Consider the following 24,163-nt stretch of genomic DNA (forward strand, 5'->3'; position numbering starts at 1 on the left):
AAAAAATATTGTTTCATAGTGTATGTAGAAAACAAAACAAATGAACAAAAGAAAAAATGAACAAAGAAAAAATATGCAAAGTTTTACAAAAGAGTCAATATTCAGTGCTCATTAAACATATGTACAATCAGATTTGGTTTGTACAATTATTTATACCTTAACATTACATAACCCTCTATCCCCCAACCGTGAACCCCACCCCCTGACCTCCAAAACCCCTCAAAACGGGATCACATTACTAAACAACTACCCAAATATCTTCTTTCACTGAATCCCCTTTATGGCAATCTTCAAGTTTACCTTTGCCTTCTTTTCCAAATACTCCATTTGTTTGCAAATTCTTCATTATTTCTTCCTCTGCTGCTATTTGTCAGCTTGGCCATTTGGATATAATCTGCTAAATTATCTCTCCAATCTTTAATAGATAGCTCTTTTTCCCCTTTCCAAGTTTTGGCTATTATTAGTCTTGCCGCAACAAAGCAATATTGACAAATTTCTTCATCTCCTGCACTGATACGCATTCTAAATAATCCTAATAGGCACATTTCCGTTTTTTTCTTAACCTTTTTGTTAATCATATTGTTTGTTTCTTTCACCACTTTTCCCCAGAATTCTTTAACTATATTACACATCTACCATACATGGAGAAATTATCCCTTCTCCTTCTTACATCTCCAGCAAGTTCCTTGTCCTGATAAATCTGATTGTTCAAACTTTTCTTTTCTAAACTGAATAGTCCTAGAATCGTAAATTTTCCTTTATACTGCTTGGTTTCCAGATCTTTGATAATCTTGTTTGCCTTTCTCTGGACACATTCCAGTTTGTTAATATTCTTCCTGAACTGTGGTGCTCAGAACCAAACAAAGTATTGAAGGCGAGATTTCACACAGAGTGCCACTAATGTTTCTCTTGATCTGGAGACTTATATTCCTGTTGAGTACTAGCAGCCAAACACTGTCTGCTCTGTTTGACAGCATCTTTCCGTTCCTTCTCACCTCAACAAAAATTGTGCAAGATATTGATCCTTTATTCGCAGGAGCTGTTAACACACAAATGGATCTACAAAAATCATGTAACAAAAAGAAATCCAAAACCTAAAAGATTACAACAGTGTGCCAGGTTTTTAACAATTTATTCCAAAATATTTATAAAATACATTAAATTTAAAAAACAGTTTATTATAAATTCCATTCCCACAAAAAGAGAGAAAAGAAACAGTGTTCACAGTCTGCAATTCCTAAAGATCATTCAAAATATTCCCTCACCAACATACTTGCTGATAGAGAGGACATTTTATTTTGCTTGAAGACATAGAATGAAAAACACAAAATAGAAAACAAGACAGATATTTTTAAAATTAGTCTCAGCATTATAAACCAATGGTTTCCCCTTGCTGATATTCTGTACCTTGATCTGTAAATTGAAGCAGGACAGAGGCTTTCTTTCACAAAGGTTTCGTATCAGAGCCTTCAAAACAGCCATAATGTTCGACTTTACTTCTTTTTGTCATTATTCCTCTCCGACTGTAACCATAGGAAGGAAAGGATTCCTACTGACATAACTTACCCATCTGGATTGTAGATAGGAGTGTTTAGCCCACAGTCTTCCCATAGAGCTGCTATCAACCTCCTCCCATTCCACTTCTTTAAGGTCTTTCTGGGCTCAGGATAAGGTCCAAACAAATGTCTCCTATGGCCCTTAGATTATCATTCCAACCAAATAACAAATTTAGATTGGGACTATACTTGCAATGGAAATTACATAGCCCTCCAAATTTTGTTGGAGTGCAACTTCCAGCACTCATTACCACTCACCATGCTGTGTTATGGCTGCTGGGAATTATAGTTCAACTACATCTATAGGAACATACAATTTCCATTCCTGATCAATATTACAGATATAGAGATAAACATTAAAGATGCTTTTTTTTCTGTCACACCAGAAGTGACTGCAAATTCTGGTGTGACAGAATTGGCCATCTGCAAGGATGTTACCCAGGGGACGGCCAGATGTTTTACCATCCTGTGGGAGGTTTCTCTTATGTCCCCACATGAGAAGCTAGAGCTGACAGATGGGAGCTCACCCTGGTCCCTGGATTCGAACCACCGACCTTTTGGTCAGCAGTCCTGCTAGCCCAAGCGTTTAACCCATTGCGCCACCAGGAGCTCCCTGATCAATGGGTGATGCTGCATGTCCTAGAACATAAGTAATCTTAACACTGAACCGTGTTATTGTGGGGCATTATCAGCTTTATTAAATCTAGTTTCCTTGCCTGGTGCATTTCAAAATATGATTCAGTCTTACTAATATTCATAATACCAGTAGGAAGTAAATAAGCAGCAGAACACATGCTCATACTTGTTCACATTGTCTCACCAGCACCTTCTTCACTGTGTGCTAAATCATCTTGTCACAACTGATGCTGACATATCGCCTCTCTATTCAAGGCTCGTCCTAGGAGATTTAATATCATATACAGTAAAAGAGCCCATAATCATTTTAACAGTGTTGCTACACTGTGTTACAATTCAAAGACAAAGCTGAGTAAGTATGAAATATCCATAAAATGGTAGCATAAGTTTTCATAGGTTTTATTATTTAATTTCATGTCAAAAGCATTGCACAAATAAGTATAAAACTTATTAGACTAGAAGGAGCACAAACAGCGAAATAATTTTAGACCAAAACTGGGCAACAGCAACTGCATCGTCTGTAGCTTTAAACAATTCTTCCTCTGTGCATGAGGCAGGGCATTGTGGGCAAGCATACAGATGCAGAGTTGTTTGTTCTGTTCTGCAGTCACACAGTCATAGCTAATTGTAAGTATGCATCTGAGGAAGTAGACCTAGAGTGCATCTACACCAAAAAAAATTTCATGTCAGGAGCAACTTGAGAAACTAGAAGTTGCTTCTGGTGTGAGAGAATTGACTACCAGGACATGCCAAGGGGACACCCAGATGTTTTGATGTTTTACCATCCTTGTGGGAAGCTTCTTTTATGTCTCCACATGAGGAGCTGAAGCTGACAGAGGGAGTTCATTTGCACTCTCCCCGGATTCGAACCTGTGACCTGTTAGTCTTCAGTCCTGTCGGCACAAGGGTCTAACCCACTGCACCACCGGGGCCTCCTTAAAATTAATGCAGCTAGGCATCACTTTAATTGCTAGGAGTTGTAGTTTGATGAGACACCAGCACTCTTTGGCATAGAAGGTAGAAGACCTTTTATAATTACAATTATAATTATAAAAGTAATTACAAAAGTAATTTTAATTATAAAGCAACTAAAACATTATTCTTAAACCACCAGAGGAGTGAGGTTATCCCTCATTGTATTGTCAAAGGCTTTCGTGACCAGGATCACTGAGTTGTTGTAGGTTTTTCAGTGTATATGGCCATGCTCTAGAAGCATTCTTTCCTGACGTTTCGCCTGCATCTATGGCAGGCATCCTCAGAGGTTGTGAGGTCTGCACAACCTCTGAGGGTGCCTGCCATAGATGCAGACGAAATGCCAGGAGAGAATGCTTCTAGAACATGGCCATATAGCCCGAAAAACCCACAATCCAGTTATTCCTCATTGATTTACACATAATACAGTATAATTACACATCATTTATTGGGAAGAGGTATTGATCACAGTAAACTAATTACTTTTGCATTACTTGTAACTAGCAAGTTCTGGTTAGGCCAGACAATTGAGGTTCAACACTGCCATGGCAAATCTCAAGGCTATGAGAATCTCAAAGTTAGATGACTTTGTTGTGCATCTTAAAGAGGAACCAAAGCAGAAGCAGACAATTCCTAATTCCATCCAGATACAACTAGGTCCAGCACTTCTAAAGTGGTGAGTCCCAACTTTGACTTCAACTCCGAGAAGTCCCAGCCAGACTGGAGTCAGCAATTCTAGGAGCTGAAGTTCAAAACATCTGCTGGACCGAAGTCTGAGAACAACACTTTTATAATGATATTTTCTAACCAAACACAGTACAAGCTTTGGAAAGTCTCTCGACTCTTTCCAACTCCTCTAGTTCCTCCTGGGTATTTGAAATGCTGTCCATGTTACATTCTCGTCTACAATCACTGCACATTTTCTGCTGCTCTCATCGGTACAAATCTGAGTGAGGCATCGCCATCATTGAGAGAAAAGAAAATGAAATGCCACAGGCATGGCTTATATTTCACAATTGTGGTTTAAACACCTCCGAGAAAAGAAATTCAGAATCAAGGGCAATGTGACCTTTATACTTGGGAGTATTAGTGTAATGAACACTCTTACAAAAGAAGGAAGGAAGATATACCATACTCGAGGGGAGAAACAAATTGCTCTGAGAAGTGTCTGAAAGGCAATTGTTCTCTATCCACTCCTGGATTTCACAAAAGTAAAAAATTAATTTCAAGGCCTCCGTTTTGCAGAAGTGGTGTTGTCATGATACAGAACAAAACCAGCAGAGACAGACACGATGCACTGTCGTCCTTTACTATTTGAGCTGAAGGAGATTCATATGAAGATTGTTCGGGACCTCGGTATCTGTTCATTTGATCTCTTCTGTAAATCCATATAATGCCGTCTTGACCTTAAGATTCGCAGTCACTGTGTAAAGATTATTTAATAAAATAATTAACTTGTTTTTCAGCATTTAAGCATGGAATCCTAATACAGTAGAGTCTCACTTTTCCAACCTTCACTCATCCAACGTTCTGTATTATCCAATACAGTCTGCCTCCCACCCGGATCCATAGCTGTTTCAATACATTGCGATGTTTTGGTGCTAAATTCGTAAATATAGTAATTACTACATAACGTCAATGTGTATTGAACTGCCTTTTCTGTCAATTTGTTGTAAAATATGATGTTTTGGTTCTTAATTTGTAAAATCATAACGTGATTTGACGTTTAATAGGCTTTTCCTTAATCCCTCCTGATTATCCAACATTTTCGCTTATCCAGCATTGTGCCGGCCCGTTTATGACGGATAAGCAAGACTCTTGCCATTTGCCAGCAAATATGGAAAACACAAGAATGGCCATCAGACTGGAAAAAATCAACTTATATCCCCATACCAAAAAAGGGAAATGCGAAAGACTGCTCAAACTTCCGTACAGTGGCCCTTATTTCTCATGCCAGTAAGGTAATGCTCAAGATCCTGCAAGGAAGACTCCAGCAATACATGGAGCGAGAGTTGCCAGATGTTCAAGCTGGGTTTAGAAAAGGCAGAGGAACGAGAGACCAGATTGCCAATATCCGCTGGATAATGGAGAAAGGCAGGGAGTTTCAGAAAAACATCTACTTCTGCTTCATTGACTATTCTAAAGCCTTTGACTGTGTGGATCATAATAAATTGTGGCAAGTTCTTAGTGGGATGGGCATACCAAGCCACCTTGTCTCTCTCCTGAGGAATCTGTACAAGGACCAAGTAGCAACAGTCAGAACTGACCACGGAACAACAGACTGGTTCAAGATTGGGAAAGGCGTACGGCAAGGCTGCATACTCTCACCCAACCTTTTTAACTTGTATGCAGAACACATCATGCGATGTGCGGGCCTGGATGAATGCAAAGCTGGGGTGAAAATTGCTGGAAGAAACATTAACAACCTCAGATATGCAGATGACACCACTCTGATGGCCGAAAGCGAGGAGGAGCTGAGGAGCCTTCTAATCAAGGTGAAAGAAGAAAGCGCAAAAGCCGGGTTGCAGCTAAACGTCAAAAAAACCAAGATTATGGCAACAAGAATGATTGACAACTGGAAAATAGAGGGAGAAACCGTGGAGGCCGTGACAGACTTTGTATTTCTAGGTGCAAAGATTACTGCAGATGCAGACTGTAGCCAGGAAATCAGAAGACGCTTACTTCTTGGGAGGAGAGCAATGTCCAGTCTCGATAAAATAGCGAAGAGTAGAGACATCAGACTGGCAACAAAGATCCGCCTAGTCAAAGCCATGGTATTTCCTGTAGTCACCTACGGATGTGAGAGCTGGACCTTAGGGAAGGCTGAGCGAAGGAAGATAGATGCTTTTGAGCTGTGGTGTTGGAGGAAAGTGCTGAGAGTGCCTTGGACTGCGAGAAGATCCAACCAGTCCATCCTCCAGGAAATAAAGCCCGACTGCTCACTGGAGGGAAAGATACTAGAGACAAAGTTGAAGTACTTTGGCCACATCATGAGGAGACAGGAAAGCCTAGAGAAGACAATCATGCTGGGGAAAGTGGAAGGCAAAAGGAAGAGGGGCCGACCAAGGACAAGATGGATGGATGGCATCCTTGAAGTGACTGGACTGACCTTGAAGGAGCTGGGGGTGGTAACGGCCGACAGGGAGCTCTGGCGTAGGCTGGTCCATGAGGTCACGAAGAGTCGGAGACGACTAAACGAATGAACAACAACAACAAGCAAGACTCTACTGTATATGTTCTTCCAATACATTCAATTAGATATGACTTCTCTCTTGTGGTCTTCTCTTGCTTTACAGCTGGACAGCTACTTGTGGGTGAGAGGTTACACTGACCCTTTAAATGATATTATAAAGGAACACCTTCACATTGTTAAAAATCAAAATGCTATGCTGTCCAGAGAGCATTTGTGCAATTTTATCATCTTTTTGCCATCTTTTTTTAAAAGTCCTCTCCCTGGATTCTCGGAAATATCTGCCAACTACTTGAAAGATGAATGGTGTCTGGCTTCTAGGAAGTGTAAATCAATCTGACTTTAATCAGAAAAGGGAAAGTCAGAGAAGTGTTGAGGGGTCAAGGCCACCAGAATAGTCAAGAGCTGCATGCAGCTTTAGGGCCATGTTTTGCCCACCTTACTGAAACTTCAGAGTACTACATCTCAAGGATTCCAAATCAAAAAGCTGGTCAGCAGGTTGGAATACAGGTTAAAGCAGGCATGGGAAAACTTCAGCCCTCCAGGTGTTTTGGACTTCAACTCCCACAATTCCTTTTTAATTTTTTTAATTAAAGGTTGCCAATATATACATATAGGTAAAAATAGGAAGAAGTGTTGGAAGGATGGGGTAGGTAAAACGGTGAAGGTAAATCACAGGGGTTACTACTGGGGTGGGGTGGGGGGTTGTTGCTAGTGTTTCCGGGATTGCTGATGATGGGAAGGAGGGAGGAAAACAGTGGAAAAGAAGGGGGAGGGGAGTTGGTGTTTTCCAATCTTGCTCTTCGTGTTCAGTCTCTTTCATTTTCATATTTAGTATGTTTCTCCTTTTCTCTGTTTTTATTGGGAGTATTTTCCATGGATTTACCTAGTATATTCATATTATTATCATCTCTCTCTCTCTGAGTTCATATAGTCTTTAAATGGTTGCCAGTCGGCTGTCCTCTTGGATTTCTCTGTTACTCTTGATATTAATTGTGTCAGTTTGTCTATATCCACAATTGCCATGACTTTGATTAGCCAATGCTGTTCAGTAGATAATTATTTTGTTTTCCAATTTCTCGCATGCACAATTCTTGCCGTGGTTGTCAGATAGTTAAAGAGAATTTCTGTGTGTCGGTCCAAGTCCATATTCCTATCAGTAATTCCAAGTAAAAAGTATTCTGGTTTCAATCAGATCTTGATTTTAATAATCTTTTGAGATGCTTCCTGAATCTATCTCCAATAGCTTTTAGGTTTATCACATGTCCACCATATGTGGTAGAATGTTCCTTCATGTAATCCACATTTCCAACATTTGTTCTGTATATTTTTGTAGTTTATGCGGGTAATATACCATTTGTAAAACATTTTATACCAATTCTATTTGAGATCTATTGTAGTAGGCTGTCAGGAATTGTGGGAGTTGAAGTCCAAAACACCTGGCGGGCTGAAGTTTGCCCATGCCTGAGTTAAAGACTATTATTTCCACTGAGAGATGAATGATTTTCTCAATGTATTTATCAAGCTGTAACAAATAATAATAACAAAAAAATACAGTACTAAAGAAATAACATTACATCCCATTTTACAACTGGGGTTGTTGTTTTTTAAGGCTCTGATGCAGGCACCTTGCTTTTCTATGTCTTCCTTTGCTCCAGTAGCTTTATTGACATGAAAAAACTGGCAGCTTGAAACTTAAATGTCAATCTATTATAAGTCAACCATTCACCTTCCAGCAAAACGTGATTCCTGTACCCCTACTTTGGATAAAGTTGTGGTATTGAACCTGGAAATGCCACTTTTGAATCATGATTGCTGGCCATAGAATAATAGAATCATAGAGTTGGAAGAGACCACAAACACCATCCAGCCTAACCCCCTGCAATGTAGAATAACACACATAAAGCATTCTGGACAGATGGCCATCCAGACTATGTTAAAAACCCTCCAAAGAAGGAGAGTTCTAGCCTGGCAATTGTATAGTATGAATTTGAATTAGGCAAAACATAGCCCTCCAGATGTTCCTGGACAGCAGACTGGACAAGTTACAGTTTTGAACCACAAATCAGAATCCCTCAGCAATATTCTATACTTATATAAATGTAATGTTCGTTTGTGGGAGAAACATAACTCAGAAACCACTGGACGAATTGACATGAAATTTTGACACAGTACACCTAACAGTCCAACAAGTGTCCATCACCCCAACAAACACACACATACAAAAACCAACAGAACAGACTTAAAAACCCAAAAATACACCATATATACATATACACATACGCTCATATACATATATACATGCACACATTAACACACAAATATACATATATACACACAGAGACATATATATATACATATATATACATATATATACATATATATATACATATATATATACATGCACACATACATATACACATGCAAACATACACATACACACATATACACAAATATACGTGTACACATACATATACACAAATATATGTGTACACATACATATACACAAATATATGTGTACACATACATATACACAAATATGCATATAGACAAGCACACACATATACATTATACACATACACACATATAAAGACACAAATACACAAATACACAAGTATATACACACACACATATACACACATATACACAAATATATACACACATTTAAATACATATATATACACACAAAACACATATACACAGACTGAGCCACAGCAACGTGTGGCAGGGGATGGCTAATAATAATAATAATAATAATAATAATAATAATAATAATAATAATAAATCAGACAGTCCTAGACGCTTGGGAAGTGTTTGACTTGTGATTTTGTGATATGAAATCCAGCATATAGATCTCGTTTGCTGTGACATACTGTGCTTTTGTGTCAGTACAATAATAATAATAATAATAATAATAATAATAATAAACTTTATTTGTATTCCGCCCTATCTCCCCGAGGTGACTCAGGGTGGATTCCAACATAACAATGGTAAGTTGTGGTATGGAAAAAACTTTTCAGAATTCTGCCTAAAGCTTCTTTTTATTGCAATTCTAAATCTGCCCAATTTTCTGTTCTGGAAAAGCCTTCACATAAACAAAAACAGTGTTAACTGAATATGCAGAAAATGTCAATACGATTACGCTAGAGGTAATGTTCTCCAAAGAGACTTTGCTTAGAGATCTTTGTCTTCCCATCTCATGCTGGAATTCTCCCAAAGGTGTTTGTTTTCATCTGAATCTCTCTGTGTGTGATGCTACAGGAAAAGGTATATAGTTTTCAATTGCTTACATTAAATGTATGACTGTACAGCCCTAAACCATTGCCATATTTTATATTAAAGTACAGCCACCTAGTGGTAGCAATAATTTTTCCCTTTTCTCTTTTTTAACCTACACAGCTCAATGGTCCTCCTACATTCTGCACTGGCTTCTTAAAATAGTTCAGCTGAAAAGGGAGGGACGTGAAATACTGTCCCTTTGCTTAGAACACAATGATATTTTGAGTCACCCAAAGAACTTTTGGCGGCTTGTTTGTGAGAGATATACTGTATTAGTCAAGGATAGAATTCACAGAGGAAGAATAGGGAAGGTGTGGTCTAGCTGTCTGCTCTCAGACACATTAAAAAAGAAATGGAAAAGAAGGGTTTTCTAAGGAGAATTAGGATGCATCTACACTGCAGAGTTAATGCAGATTGACAGCCCTTTAACTGCCATGGCTCCATCCTATGGAATCCTGAGTTGTGTTGTTTAGTGAAGTACCAGCACTCTTTGGCAAAGAACACAAAAGATCTTGTAAAACTGCAATTCCCATGATTCCATATCATTGAACCACAACAGTTACAGCGATGTCAAGTTGCATTAACTCTACATTATAGATGCACACCTGGGCTCCAACAAGTGACATAACTTACAATTGCAGATCTTCCCATTTTTCATTCTCTTTTCCCATGTTTAAAATACACCTCAGAATAATTATAACGGTGCTTGTTAATTAGAGTCATATTATTGACTCTTAATGCACTCATGTGTTTGGAAATACAGCTCTTATTACATACCACTGATCATGCCTGGTAGGGCTGATGGATGCTGTAGACCAAAAAAATCTGGAGGATTACAGGTTCTTACTAATTTTACAGCAAAGGCAGGAGGGGGCCCTTTCACATTGCATACCGTATATACTCGAGTATAAGCCAACCCAAATATAAGCCGGGGCACCTAATTTTACCATTAAAAAACTGGGAAAATGGATTGACTCGAGTATAAGCCAACGGTGGGAGATGCAGCAGCTACTGGTAAATTTCAAAATAAAAATAGATACCAATACAATTACATTAATTGAGGAATCTGTAGGTTAAATGTGTTTGAATATTTACATAAAACTGTAATTTTAGATAAGACTGCCCAAATCTGATTAAGTCATTATTCTAACCTTCATCAGTGTAAATGTGCTTACATATCCTTCCAATAATAACAGAGTAAAATAATAAATTTAATAACAATAAAGTAAAATAATAAATGTAATAATAATAATAATAAGTATGGATCGTTGGCAACAGCAGAATTGAAGAGAAACAACTGGAAAAGCTGATATGATATGAGGATTTAAAGATCGAACTGCAAAAAGACTCCGGCACAAGCCAGTAAAAGTGGTCAGCACACTGTGTGCAGTGCCTAAAGACCATGGCCTGCACTTAAACACAATTGGCGCTGACAAAATTACCACCTGCAAAAGGCCACCTTACTGGGATCTGCAACCATTATTTGCCAATACACCACACAGTGCTAGATACTTGGGAAGTGTCCGACGTGTGATCCAATACAACAGCCAGCAGAGTGATCTTGTTTTCTGTGGACTCATCTTGTTGTGTTTCAAATAATAATAACAGAGTAAAATAAATAACCTTGACTTGAATATAAGCTGAGGGGGGGGGGGGTTCAGCCTAAAAAGGCTTGTACTTGAGTATATACAGTAGTATATACAGTAAAATAGGCTTGTACTTGAGTATATACAGTAGTTATAGATTCCATTTTCGCTGCCATAGCTGTATCCTATGGAATCCTGGGATTTGTAGTTTGGTGAGGCAGTAGAGCAGTGGTTCTCAACCTGTGAGTCCCCAGATGTTTTGGCCTCCAACTCCCAGAAATCCCAACAACTGGTAAACTGGCTGGGATTTTTAGGAGTTATGGGCCAAAACATCTGGGGACCCACAGGTTGAGAACCACTGTACTAGAGCACTTTAGAAGAAAAGTCTAACTGCCCTTCCCTAAATTATCCATATTAGGACTTCATGGGATGGAACCATGGCAAAGCAGCATCATGGCACCATGACTGTATATATGAAATGGCCCTGTGCATTAAGACTTAAGATTTTATTCTTTAGGTACACTTAATCTGTTTATGTCACTTGGTATGCACAGATTAAAGGAAGTATGTGGAAATACAAATCATCCTAAGGGGGGAAAAATCTCAAACAAAACATTGAATTTACAATGGACAGATCTCAACATGAATTTCTATGGGTACATCTATACTAAAGAATCAATGCAGTTTGACATCAATGCTATGGGATTATAGGAGTTGTAATTTATTTTCCAAGATTTCTAGCTTTTTCTGCCAAAGACTGCTGGTTCCTCACCAAATGACAACTCCCCTTATTCCATAGCTTTGAGCCATGGCAGTTAAAGTGTTGTCAAACTACAATACAATATAGTTGCACCCTATGTCTCTCTCAGCAAAACTTGACATCTCCAAGTATTTTGGACTTTGGCCCATTATCCATGACCATTATAATGATTGAGTACATGGAGTTTATAGTCCAAAACATCTGAAGGGGAGACACCAGATTGCCTACTTTTGATCTATTCTATTCAGTGCTTCAGAAAACAGATTGGTGTTCTTCAGTGTAAAACAGTAAGCTATCTCTTGGTGTCAATTGAGAAAAAATGAGAAAGAGAGGCCATTATTCAGTTTTGAATCTACTGAGCCCAACAGTCCTTTTCAGAATTATAATGGGAGAATTACAAGTACCTCGGGCTGGCATTGCAGTCTTTTTCTTCTTTCACAGGAGGCAAATATTCACATTCCGCTAAGAAAAGATTGGAGACAGTGAAACTATTAGCCTAAGGAATTTTTGAAGCATGTGTTCAATTTGAATAGCAATGACTACACGGTAGATTCCTGTAGGACATGAACATCATTTTTTTTATTTTTAATATGTCTGCAGCCATTAGTCCATTTTAAAATCTTCATGAATATGTCGGAAGCCATGGTAACCTTTCCTTTATTTATTTCAATGCATTCTGCAGATTATATATATGAGCAGTGCTCATCCTCAGCACTTTGCCTTTGTCAGAAGCTAAAAATAAATTGGATAATAATAAAATACCCAACATACAATCATTTATTATCACATCTGTTCTTCTTCTGGATTACTCCAGCTGGACAGTTTGGGTGTTGTTTTGCTTTTAATGCTGTTGCTGGGGAGCACCCATCTAGTGTCGTGAAACCGGAATGGCTGATCCACTTTGAAGACCACTGGCAAGGTCTTTGCCTGGCACCACATGGGGAAAAATTAGGTTTACTCTAGGTCACCTTGGTAGACAAAGGATAGTGGGAAAACCCCTTCATGTAATGACAGGTGATGCTAAATAAAATTGACATATTTATACTATAACGGTTCTACTATCTAAAAATATAGTATTGCAATGTCCTACGATGGGGCACTTCAGTCTCCCAGAGTCACACTTCTCTGCACAATCTACAAAGAACTAGAATTATTAATAATTTGGCAAAACTTTGTATGAATCACAATGGGCAGAATGTCCAATATGAATACAATCCTTCTCATGTCTTGTTTGATGAGAATAAGACATGCCTGTTTCCAGTGTGTTAATTTCTCTTCTTCAAGAAGTTAGATGCCCTCCTCACTGGTCTCTTTCCACTGGATTTTTTAGTTAAATGGGCATATCACAATTAATTGATTATGAAAAAGGCCTTTGCATGGGATGTGCATATGATACATTTTTTCTTGTTGTCCTGTTTTGCCTCAGAAACAGAAACTAAAAAATCTTTAATTCAGCAAAATGATATTAACGTAACAAGCAGCAGCAAGGGAACAGAAGGTAAATCTCAAAAGCAAAGCAAAAAGTCTTACATCAGACATGAAACAAGAGTCTTTGGCAAAAAGTCTTTGTGAGGCATTTTGCAGATGCTGGAGCTGCAAGCAAGGAAACCAGAGCACAGGAGCACTAAGTGGAATGGTTGCTGCCAGCACTGACCACTTGCTTTACTCCTGATTTATAGCCCTCAGCTCCCAGCACAGGTGTTCCTAGAGTGAGGTCTGATTGCTCAGCGTCCTTGCAGCAATTCTAGTTGACCTTCTTTCTTCTTTTGCCCTTTGGCGTTCCTGAAATGTTGGAACCAGCAGTATGTTTTCTTCACCCTCTTCTTCCTCCTCAACACTTGGCCCCAAATTTCCAACTCCTACATCTTCAGCTTCCTGTTCTACCTCCCCCTTCTCCAAAGAGGAGTACACAACACATGTGTCATGTCTTTAAATAAATTGTACAGAATAAATTACTGTTTGATGTAGACACATAGTTCAATATGACATTTTTGTGGTCCCTATCAACCACGCCACAGGTATGCAAGCTCTTTCAGAGCATTCACAGACAAATTATGGTGACCCTGCAAGAAAGAGCATTAATACTAGGGAACTGGGGTTCAAAGAGACAGGTTTGACCATGACCATACAATGGTTTTTTTTTCCTGAGCCACAATGTAAACTGAAGTCCGATATGCAATATGAAGGATAAACAAACATGTAGCCATTTCAATGTTGTTGAACTGCAACACCCATCTCTCCTCACTATTGACTATGCTGCCTAGAATGGATGAGAGCCCCACAACACCCAGGGACCACACATTTTTGTGCCTCTTCTGAATGCCAGACATCACCAATTTTATAGCAAATTCATTACTTAGATTTTTTTAATCCTGAAAATATTTCAACCCTTTTCTGATTTCTGTATCTCCTTCTTGCCAAATGCCAAGCATTTTGTGACCCTCTTAGCTCAAACAAAGCACATTACTTGTGCCAAGGAGCTTGCTTTAACACAACAGCAAGTGAAGCAAATAAGCGCTGCTGATTAAAAGAGGAGCCAGGAGGTACCGCTATAAGAATAATTGGATATATTCAATTTCTATCCAGATTGGACAATAATCACAACTAGCCATCTGCTTAAGAAGGAAACAATGATGTTTATTCCAGGTAACAGAGGGTAGGAGCCAACCTAAAATGACAGCAGGAAGGGAAGGATGTGGTCATAGCAACACGCCTGCAAGATGATCCTGGAGACAGCATGGAATAAAAAGTGCTAGGAGCCGTGAGTCAACAGTGGCATATTACAAAGCAAAACCAACCTCCACACCTTCTTAATATTACGCTACAAATAAGTATTGAGGGTGCATTTTGCACAATTAAAAATATCACAGACATTTACTTTTTAAAATAAAGATTCCATCCTATAAATAGACACTTTCTTCCTTTCAAAATAAGAATTTCCACCCTATATAAAGAACACTTCCTTCCCCGGCATTTGCTTCTCCTGCTATTTTAGTATTTCAGAATATTAATACAAATGTAATTTAGAGTATTTAGCCAAGACAAAGGGATGGGAGGATAGACACAGATTCATTAGAAAACAAAGAGGTCTGGAAATAGAACGGGATAAACACTAACCATTTCGTTTTAAGCTGTTCATCCATTTATCAAGCTCTTCCATCTCTATTTCCATTACTGAGGGTGTGTCTTCTTCAAAGATAGGGCTGAATAAGAAAACAAAAACATATTTTGAACCACGCTGTTTTGAATTGTTCGCTTCGAGACAGAGATTTACAATACCATTTTTATATCAGCCATGTGTTAACCTGTCTTCACCTGTCAGTGAGTCTATTTTAGAGAAGCACCCATGAGTGCCACCGAATGAACATACATTGCTACTTTTAAAAATGGAGCAGACCAACCCTACCTCTAAGTCTAGCCATGTGATGCAAGCTGCTGCTAATATTCATTACAATCCTATACAAATTATGCACATAGCTGCCCACTTAGCCTTTGAACACAGGGAGAAGCTCATCATGTAGATTCTCAGAAGTACAAAAGAATACCACAAATTAAGCTCTTGTAGCACTTTATCACAGAGCTCAAGGGATTTTATTTTTAGAAACTAGAACCCCCGCAATTCCTCAGCCAGACCAACCAACTGTAGTCCAGGTTTTGAGAGACATATTTTTATAGTGTAACTTTTCCAACTTCTTTTTTTGTGTGTGTCAGGAGCAACTTGAGAAACTGCAAGTCGCTTCTGGTGTGAGAATTGGCCATCTGCAAGGACATTTCCCAGGGGACATCCGGATGTTTTGATGTTTTACCATCCTTGTGGGAGGCTTCTCTCATGTCCCTGCACGGAGAGCTGGAGATGACATAGGGAGTTCATCCGTGTTCTCCCCGGATTCGAACCTCCAACCTGTCGGTCTTTAATCCTGTCAGCACAAGGGTTCTGGCAGCCAGAACTCTACTTAGAGCAGAGTATCATATACCAACAAAAAAATTGTATCTCCCGAGGAGAACACTTTCAAGTGTATAATTTTTCCACCAGAGGAAGGCCTGAGGTAGGCCGAAACCGGTCGTGGTCGGCTGATCCACAAGCTACTTATAAGAAGATACGACTGTACTAAAAGTTTGCACCATATTGTTTGTTGTCGCTGTGAGGTTAACAGTGCAGCATGTTTATATACTGTTGTTGAATTATATCATTGTTTATGTTATACAAGTGGTATTTTTGTTATATATATTTCATTCAGGAACCCATCTATATTATTGTAGCACAAGGGTTTAACCCACTGCTCTACCGGGGACTCCTTTTTCCAACTTCTGCTTTGCTAACATTTAACAAGATATGCTTGTTAAATGCCCAGTGTCTCTATTCTTGCAAAGGTGAAGGTTACTAACATTAATCAACCTTCATAGACAAGCAATCCAAATCTCCTCCATCCCATTCCCACTCAGGCTTTCTTGTCTTCCCTATGCACCCATGAGGATCACCAAATACATGTTTAGGTTAAGCAATAATCCAGAAAATGAATTAGCTTGTCCAAATAGTGTATTACGTCTTTTATAAAACATTGGTGACTGTAAAGCAATCATGGAACTGCAACAAGATGGCAGAAATGAAAGTCTATAGATTGCTTCAGTACTTCAACAGTGGGAAAGAGCTTCATACACTGAATAAGGAGATAGAAGGAGTTGGGTTAGAAGTAGTTATTCAATATCATCCTAAAAGACACAGTGAGATATATTAGTGGTCCTATGTATCTATTGTTATAGGAAACTGGGAACTGTTGGAAATAGGTAGCCTTCTCAAGCCTCCTCTGTTTAATTATTTGTCTGTATATAATATGATGTTTTATTTACTGAAGTGTATATGTGTTCTTTGGTATGCTGTTTTCCTTAACTCTATGTTCTTGAGGTTATGGGAGGGGCTGCAGACCATGTGACCAGATCAGGGATTGTTTAGAACACAGTTTAAAAGTTGACAGTTGAGGTACGACAATTGAAGATGACAGTTGGAAAGAGACAGTTATAAAGGAGAGCTGTACAGACCTATATCATGTTGAAATTGCTGATAAAGACTGAAAGGTAAAGACAAAAACTGAAATGTGCCTGTATATTTAAATGCATGAAATCGTGAGTAAAACAAACAAGTTATTTAAAAAGAAGTCTACTTGAATGTTGTCTTCTGAGAGCATGACATAGAAACAAGATATTTATGGGGGAGTAGATGTGTTCTGAACACTAAACAATGCTTCTGAAGATCTGCTAAACATATATATTTTGTGTATTGGCATATTCTCTGTTCCTAATAGTTCAGAGTCACCTGGAAAGCAGCCTGGCAGCTGAAAACCAATTGCCAAAAATAAATACACGTGGATACCATTTCTTTTCTTAAAGATATAAAGATTATGATTTTTCCAATTGGTCATAATCCAATAGGTTATGACGCTAACAGGTCATAATTCTCCATTTGGTTATGTGACTAGCGATTATCCAATAGGAACTGCCCATTCCCTTCCCTCAACTACAATAGGACAATTGGTTACCTTGTAGTCTGTGATCCCTTCTACACTGCCCTATATCTCAGGATCTGCTCCCAGATTACCTGCTTTAAACTGGATTATATGAGTCCCCACTGCCAGATAACCTGGGATAAGAAATTAATCTGGGATCAGCTCCCAGGATATAGGAGCAGTGTGGAAGGGGCCTATGTTGCTCTTGTCTATAAGAACTCAATAGACAAACATGAGTGTAGAACTAAAGAACGATGAGCAATCTGCAAATGTCTTACCTTTTGCAGTTTTCACTTTCTAGATCATCTGAAATGAAATGAAATGAAATATACTCAGAGAAGACATAAGGTAAGATGAAAAGGACATAACTGTATAGCTTAATTAGGATGACCAGTAACCAGTAAAGGGAGGGGGCAGTTTCCAAGTGCCTCAGGCACATTATAGGCTAGCAGTCATATTCTTCAAGGTATCTTGTCTTCAGCCTGAAGCAGTTGTGTCTAGACAAAACACGCCTTGGGGTATTATGCATCCAACTCTTCCTCACACATGTGGAAACTACTTTCTTCTTGAAATAACATAGAACTTAATGCCCGTGGCTTGATTTCTGTGTCTCACTGCTATGTAATAATTATTATTTGTGTAATTTTGTACCATATCCATTGAAGAAATAATAAACCAGCACTGAGGGGCAGCTCTATCATTAAGCAGAGTGAGGTGATAGCTTTCAGCAGCAGATACTGGTAGGATGGTTGTTGTTGTTTACTTCAAGACAAATTTGACCTATGGTGGTGACAAGGTGAACATAGGATTTTCTTAGCATGATTTGTTCAGAAGGGGATTGACTTTGCCACCCTGTGAGTCTAATACAGCCTGAATTATTCAAGGCCATCAGTGGGGTTTCACAGCCATGAATGCATTTGAATCCTGGTTTCAAGAGTCATAGTCCAATGCTCAAAACATTATACCATGCTCTATACCGGTAGGGTTGCCAGACTAAAAACTAGAGATGGCTCCTAGGCCATTCATGGTTGGGAAGAAGATGGAATTTCAGCAGGTTTTATTAGTCACATAATCAACCAATTAATAAGAAACATCTGCTAATATTCCCTCTTCTACACAATCATTAGAGGGAATATTAGTAAATGCTTCTTGTTCCCTCTTCTACACAATTATTAGAGAGAATATTAGTAAATAAATGCTTCTTGTTCTCTCTTCTACACAATTATTAGGAACCCTCGGTGGCGCAGCAGATTAAACTGCTGAACTGCTGAACTTGATGACCGAAAGGTTGGCAGTTTGAATCTGGAGAGCAGAGTGAGCTCCTACTGTTAAGCCCAGCTTCTGCCAACCTAGCAGTTTGAAAACATGCAAATGTGAGTAGAACAATAGGTACCACTCCGGTGGGAAGGTAATGACGCTCCATGCAGTCATGCGAGCCACATGACCTTGGAGGTGTCAACGGACAACGGCGGCTCTTTGGCTTAGAAATGGAGATGAGCACCACCATCCCAGAGTCAGACACGACTAGACTTAATGTCAAGGGAAAACCTTTACCTTTATCTTACACAATCATTAATGGTAAAGAAGTCATCTTCTGTTTCTAGCTCCCAAAACTGGAGAGAGGGAGCAGAAGGAAATCTCCAGCTAGTTTCATGAATTCTCTGGGTTTTTTCATTTGTATGCAGAGTCTATTCTGCATTCCCAACCTATTCTTCTATCTTTGCTCTGATATTCCACCACCTGCACTGAAGTAAGTAAGGCAGATAGCAAAAACCTGTTTGGCAATCTCTCCTCCAACCCAAGGGGAGCACCTTTACAAGGAATGGGAGTTAAATGCAAACTCCCTTTGCTCTCATACCACATTTTCTCTATCTCTGTGCTTGCCAAGTTACTTGAACTCAAAGTAGTGGTTGTTTGTGAGGTACAGAGAAGAGAGTTGGATAGATATATGTGAACCATTCTCATTTCCCACAACATGTCCAGCTTTCTAAAACATTTATATTGGTAGTGACCACTGGATCAACCATACAATTATGCAAATAGAACAGAGCAGTGGCAGAGTTTTGGAAGACAAATCTTTCTGTTCTGAAGTGTGATGGCACGCCCGTGCCTATGGAAAAACAATAGTGTCTGGCTATGCTTGGAGGCTATCTGTATACCTTCTCTTAAGATTAAGACCCTTAACACAGAGAGGTCCTTTAGGCAAAGTGAAAAGATAACCAAAAATGATTTTACTGCAAACAAGATGAACAAAGTGTTAACCCCACCTGGGACTATCATAAGGTGATTTAAAACAATGCATTACAAATGGAGATTTTGGGGTTGTAGTGATCTCTCTGGGGTCTTCAAAAGTCTCTTGCCTCTGGTGCAAAGCAATGGTTATCAACTGTCTTAATCTTCTTTCTTGTAAAGCATAAGCTGGTCATAAGCTTCTGTTGTCTTTTGGACTGCAGGTATAAAAATACTGCTGAATACAGGTGCTAAGAATGCCTGTTTGAATTGCTTGGGCCTAGGATTACCAGATAATCCCAAACCTAAATCACAGTAGCTCTGCTGTAGAAAGAAAGGGGAGGAGTCCAGCAAAGAGCTCTATACAGGGAAATGGAATAGATTAACTAAGGTTGGCCTCTGGGGGATTTTAAGCTCCACCCAAAACTAATACAAAGAAAGGCATCTACACTATTGGGAAAACCTATGAACAGGGGGAACTAAAGCAGAGGAGAGGAAAAAGCAGAGCTAAGACTTCACATGAAGCATACCCTGAACTCCATCTTATGTGAGTTCTCTATGCAAATATTGCATGTCTTCTCAAAGGGATATTGGACAGAAATGACTTCACTCATCCTTATGTGAGATTATAATGCACAAGACAAAATAAAAAGCTCACATGTGAATTAGAGTTCTGCAAGATTGTGGAGAGGGAGAAAAATGATATTTAAGCCCAGGCAGATATTAGAAGCTGAGGTGAGTTTAAGACTTTGACTGCAGCTTAGATGCATTAATATTCAGAACAGAGTCTAGCGGAGAACAGGAGACTGGAAGCAATGAATTCCCTGAGGCTAGCAGGTTCAAACCGTGAAAGCAACATAATGAGAAGTCAACAACTGCCATAAAAAATGTTTGCTTCAACACAGCCTAATACTGTACATGAGCAATGCACCTGTTCTATGAATACAGAAGCTGTCAGAGATTACAGATAAGGGGCACTTTTTTTTTCAAACCACACAAACACGCCAAACCTGGAGAGGATTGAGAAAAGCACTTGAAATTACTGAGCAATAAAGGAAAACAAGCTAGGTAGAGAATAATTGCTATGAAAGGTGGAAGAAACACCAGACAGGATAAAAACGGCAAACCACAGTCACTGGAGGCTGGGAGGTGGTATTAGAGAAGGCAACTATCATCAAAACAACAGATGAGAAATATGTATTTTATACCTAACAGGGTAAGGAGGAGGCTATTGGGTTTTTTTTTTTAAAGGAACTCAGTACATATTTTCCCAGGTGAGACATCTGTGACTTGAAACATATCTTATTAATTCTATTCATTCATTTGACTTGTTCTATCAACACTCAGGGGATGGGCGTACCCTGGCTCAGCACCTCTTCCTGTCCCTGGATTTGTAGTCCTCCTACACAGGGAGGGCTGGAAGATGAAAATGTAGAACCTCCACTTTGTGTGGGAGCTATCTATGTGAGTCAAAAGTCTGACTTTTTCCAGGATTCCAACTCAGGCAAAAAAAAAAAAGCAATCACAAATATTGAGGCGCTCACTGTTCAGTATCACCCACCATGTAGAAGTGGGTGCTAGAAGTTATACAGGGGAGAAGAACCACAAATATTGAGGCTCTCACTGTTCAATATCACCTACCATATAGAAGTGGGTGCTGGAGGTTATAAAAGAAGAAGAACCACAAATATTGAGGCTCTCACTCTTCAGTATCGCCCACAATGTAGAAGTGGGTGCTAGAAGAATTCAGGGAGAAGAACCACAAATATTGAGGCTCTCACTCTTCAGTATCACCCACTGAAGTGGGTGCTAGAAGTTATACAAGGAGAAGAACTAAGACTCATTACCTGTTGTAAGAATACATGAAAAAAACAGCTCAGTAGGGTTATAACAAACATCTCAAATTCCACAACAACAAAAATTGAACAGCAATGTCTTCTCCTCTGGATTGGAAATAACTTGTGAATACTCCCCCCAATAAAGACATTATAAGCGCATTATATTACAAATACACATTAATTTTTAGTCCTCTCATATTGCTATTTTATGTTTGTGTCTTGTTGTGGCTGGCTACTAATCTGACATTGAGGCTGGTGGGAAGAAATTGCATTTTGGCTATCAGCTTCCTGTACTCAGATTTCTATAAAAAGGTAACTAAGGTCATAAGGAGCCCACTGGTGGCATAATGGGTTAAATCAGTGTTTCTCAACCTGGGGGTTGGGACCCCTTGGGGGGGTCGCAAGGGGGTATTAGAGTGGTCACCAACGACCATCAGAAAACACAGTATTTTCTATTGGTTCTGTGGGTTCTGTGTGGGAGGTTTGGCACAATTCTATCATTGGTGGGGTTTGGAATGTTCTTTAATTGTGGGTGAACTATAAATCTCAGTAATTACAACTCCCAAATGTCAAGATCTGTTTTTCCCAAACTCCAGCAGTGTTCACATTTGGGCATATTGAGTAGTCATGCCAAGTTTGGTCCAGATCCATCATTATTTGAGTCCACAGTGTGCTCTGGATGTAGGTGAACTACAACTCCAAAACTCAAGGTCAATGCACACCAAACCCTTCCAGTATTTTCTGTTGGTCATGGGAATTCTGTGTGCCAAGTTTGGTTCAATTCCATTGTTGATGGAGTTCAGAATGCTCTTTGATTTTAGGTTAACTATAAGTCACACAATTACAATCCCCAAATGACAAAATCAACACTCACCTCACCCTACCAGTATTCAAATTTGGGCATATTGGGTATTTGTGTCATATTTGGACCAGTGAATGAAAATACATTCTGCATATCAGATATTTACATGATGATGCATAACAGTAGCATAATTGCAGTCATGAAGTAGCAACAAAATAATGTTATGGTTGGGGGTCACCACAATATGAGGAACTGTATTAAGGGGTCGCAACATTAGGAAGGTTGAGAAACACTGGGTTAAATCCTTGTGCCAGCCGAATTGCTGACTGAAAGGTCAGTAGTTCAAAGCCATGGAGCAGGGTGAGCGCCTGTCTGTCAGCTCCAGCTTCCAATGCAGGAACATAAGAGAAGCCTCCCACTAGATGGTAAAACGTCCAGGCATCTCCTGGGTGACATCCTTGCAGATGGGCAATTCTCCCACACCAGAAGCAACTTGCAGTTTCTCAAGTCACTCCTTACATGAAAAAAAAATCCCACAAGGATCAGCAAACTGCCAAGGGCTGCACACCTTCAGAGAAAGTAGACTGAACACAGAATGCTAACCAACATGTTACAACACTTCACGTCACCTCTCCTAGGGCAGAACTTCATTGGGGGCAAATGCCCACCCCTCCCATAGCTACATCCTGCTAAATGCTGTCTGTGTACTGTATTTCCTTTCTTTGACATCATATGGCATGTGGTTTCCTGGATTGCTTTATTCGTTGAGTGTGTTACAGATGCCACAATCACATGATTCTTCTGCAACATGATTTGACATTAGCAACAGCAAATTCTCACAGTTGCTTCTGCTGGGGCTTTGTTTGAAAATGTTAATAATGGGTTAATTCTCAGAGAAGTTGATATTTTGCTTTCTTCCTTTCCTGAACAAGTTCTCATACATGCACATAGAAAGTAGAGCAAAGATGAGAAAGGGAAATCTACATCCACATATGTGGTCTGATTACAACTGCCATAATCCTTGATCATTGGAGATGCTGGGTCAGGCTCATTGAAGGTGTCCTCATTCCTGAATGACTGCCTCATCTGTAGACTTTATATATAACTAAACAACATAGAGATAAATCCTGGAACAAAAAAACAATCACACCCCCCTAAGAACAGAGAAGAAATAGGAACTATGAAGCAGTCAGACCACATCAAGTGGGATTTCTTATATACACTGCCATCGTGGTTAGCCAAATAGTATAGTGGTAAAATTAAGAAATGTGTTTGGTTTCAACCACACTGTTCAGCACACAATCTACCAGGCTTTGATAGGATTCCTGAAAGACTATTGAGCTCAGTCAGAGACTGGGAGAACCAGTATTTATTTCTTGCTAACTGGGCTTTGCTCTATTTTCCTCCCTATTATTTATTTTATACACATAATAAAAGTGAAAATATGTATGTGTGTATGTGTCAGGTGTGTCCTCTTACACAGACAAGCTCTTGCCTCCACAAACAGCTATAGCTTCCACAACTCAGGAGACACCAAAAGCCCTCCCTCCAATGACATTGCAGGCTACAGCGAGCACCATGGACATATACAAGAGCCCTGTGAATGTCCTCCATAAATGCCATATTGCCCACCACCATGTGAATGCTTTCATTCGGGAGCAAAGTCCTCCTAGATTTTATGTTTTTCCTCCACTCTCTCCATTGGTGTGGAATTTGCATGATCCCACCCACTGCCTCTCCCGTAACCCTTTTATATTCTTCTCTATGGCAAACACTGATCGGCAACTGAACACACTGGGGGACTGACTCAACAT

General features: G+C 39.3%; 1 protein-coding gene across 5 annotated transcripts in view; it reads right to left on the reverse strand.

Moving 5' to 3' along the window:
• Positions 1 to 1,116: 1,116 nt before the first annotated feature.
• The window catches only part of TMEM154 (transmembrane protein 154), a 47,202-nt gene continuing 24,155 nt past the window's right edge, over positions 1,117 to 24,163 (reverse strand). For all 5 annotated transcript variants that reach the window (XM_060776199.2, XM_060776200.2, XM_067468695.1 and 2 more), the window contains 4 exons: positions 17,759 to 17,786; positions 15,097 to 15,182; positions 12,384 to 12,441; positions 1,117 to 4,587 (listed from right to left, as the gene is read on the reverse strand). In XM_060776199.2, the coding sequence (XP_060632182.2) occupies positions 4,572 to 4,587; positions 12,384 to 12,441; positions 15,097 to 15,182; positions 17,759 to 17,786 (188 nt within the window). In that variant the 3' untranslated portion in view covers positions 1,117 to 4,571. The remainder of the gene's footprint in view (positions 4,588 to 12,383; positions 12,442 to 15,096; positions 15,183 to 17,758; positions 17,787 to 24,163) is intronic.

Source organism: Anolis sagrei, chromosome 5, assembly GCF_037176765.1.
Source record: "Anolis sagrei isolate rAnoSag1 chromosome 5, rAnoSag1.mat, whole genome shotgun sequence".
Lineage (NCBI taxonomy): Eukaryota > Metazoa > Chordata > Lepidosauria > Squamata > Dactyloidae > Anolis > Anolis sagrei.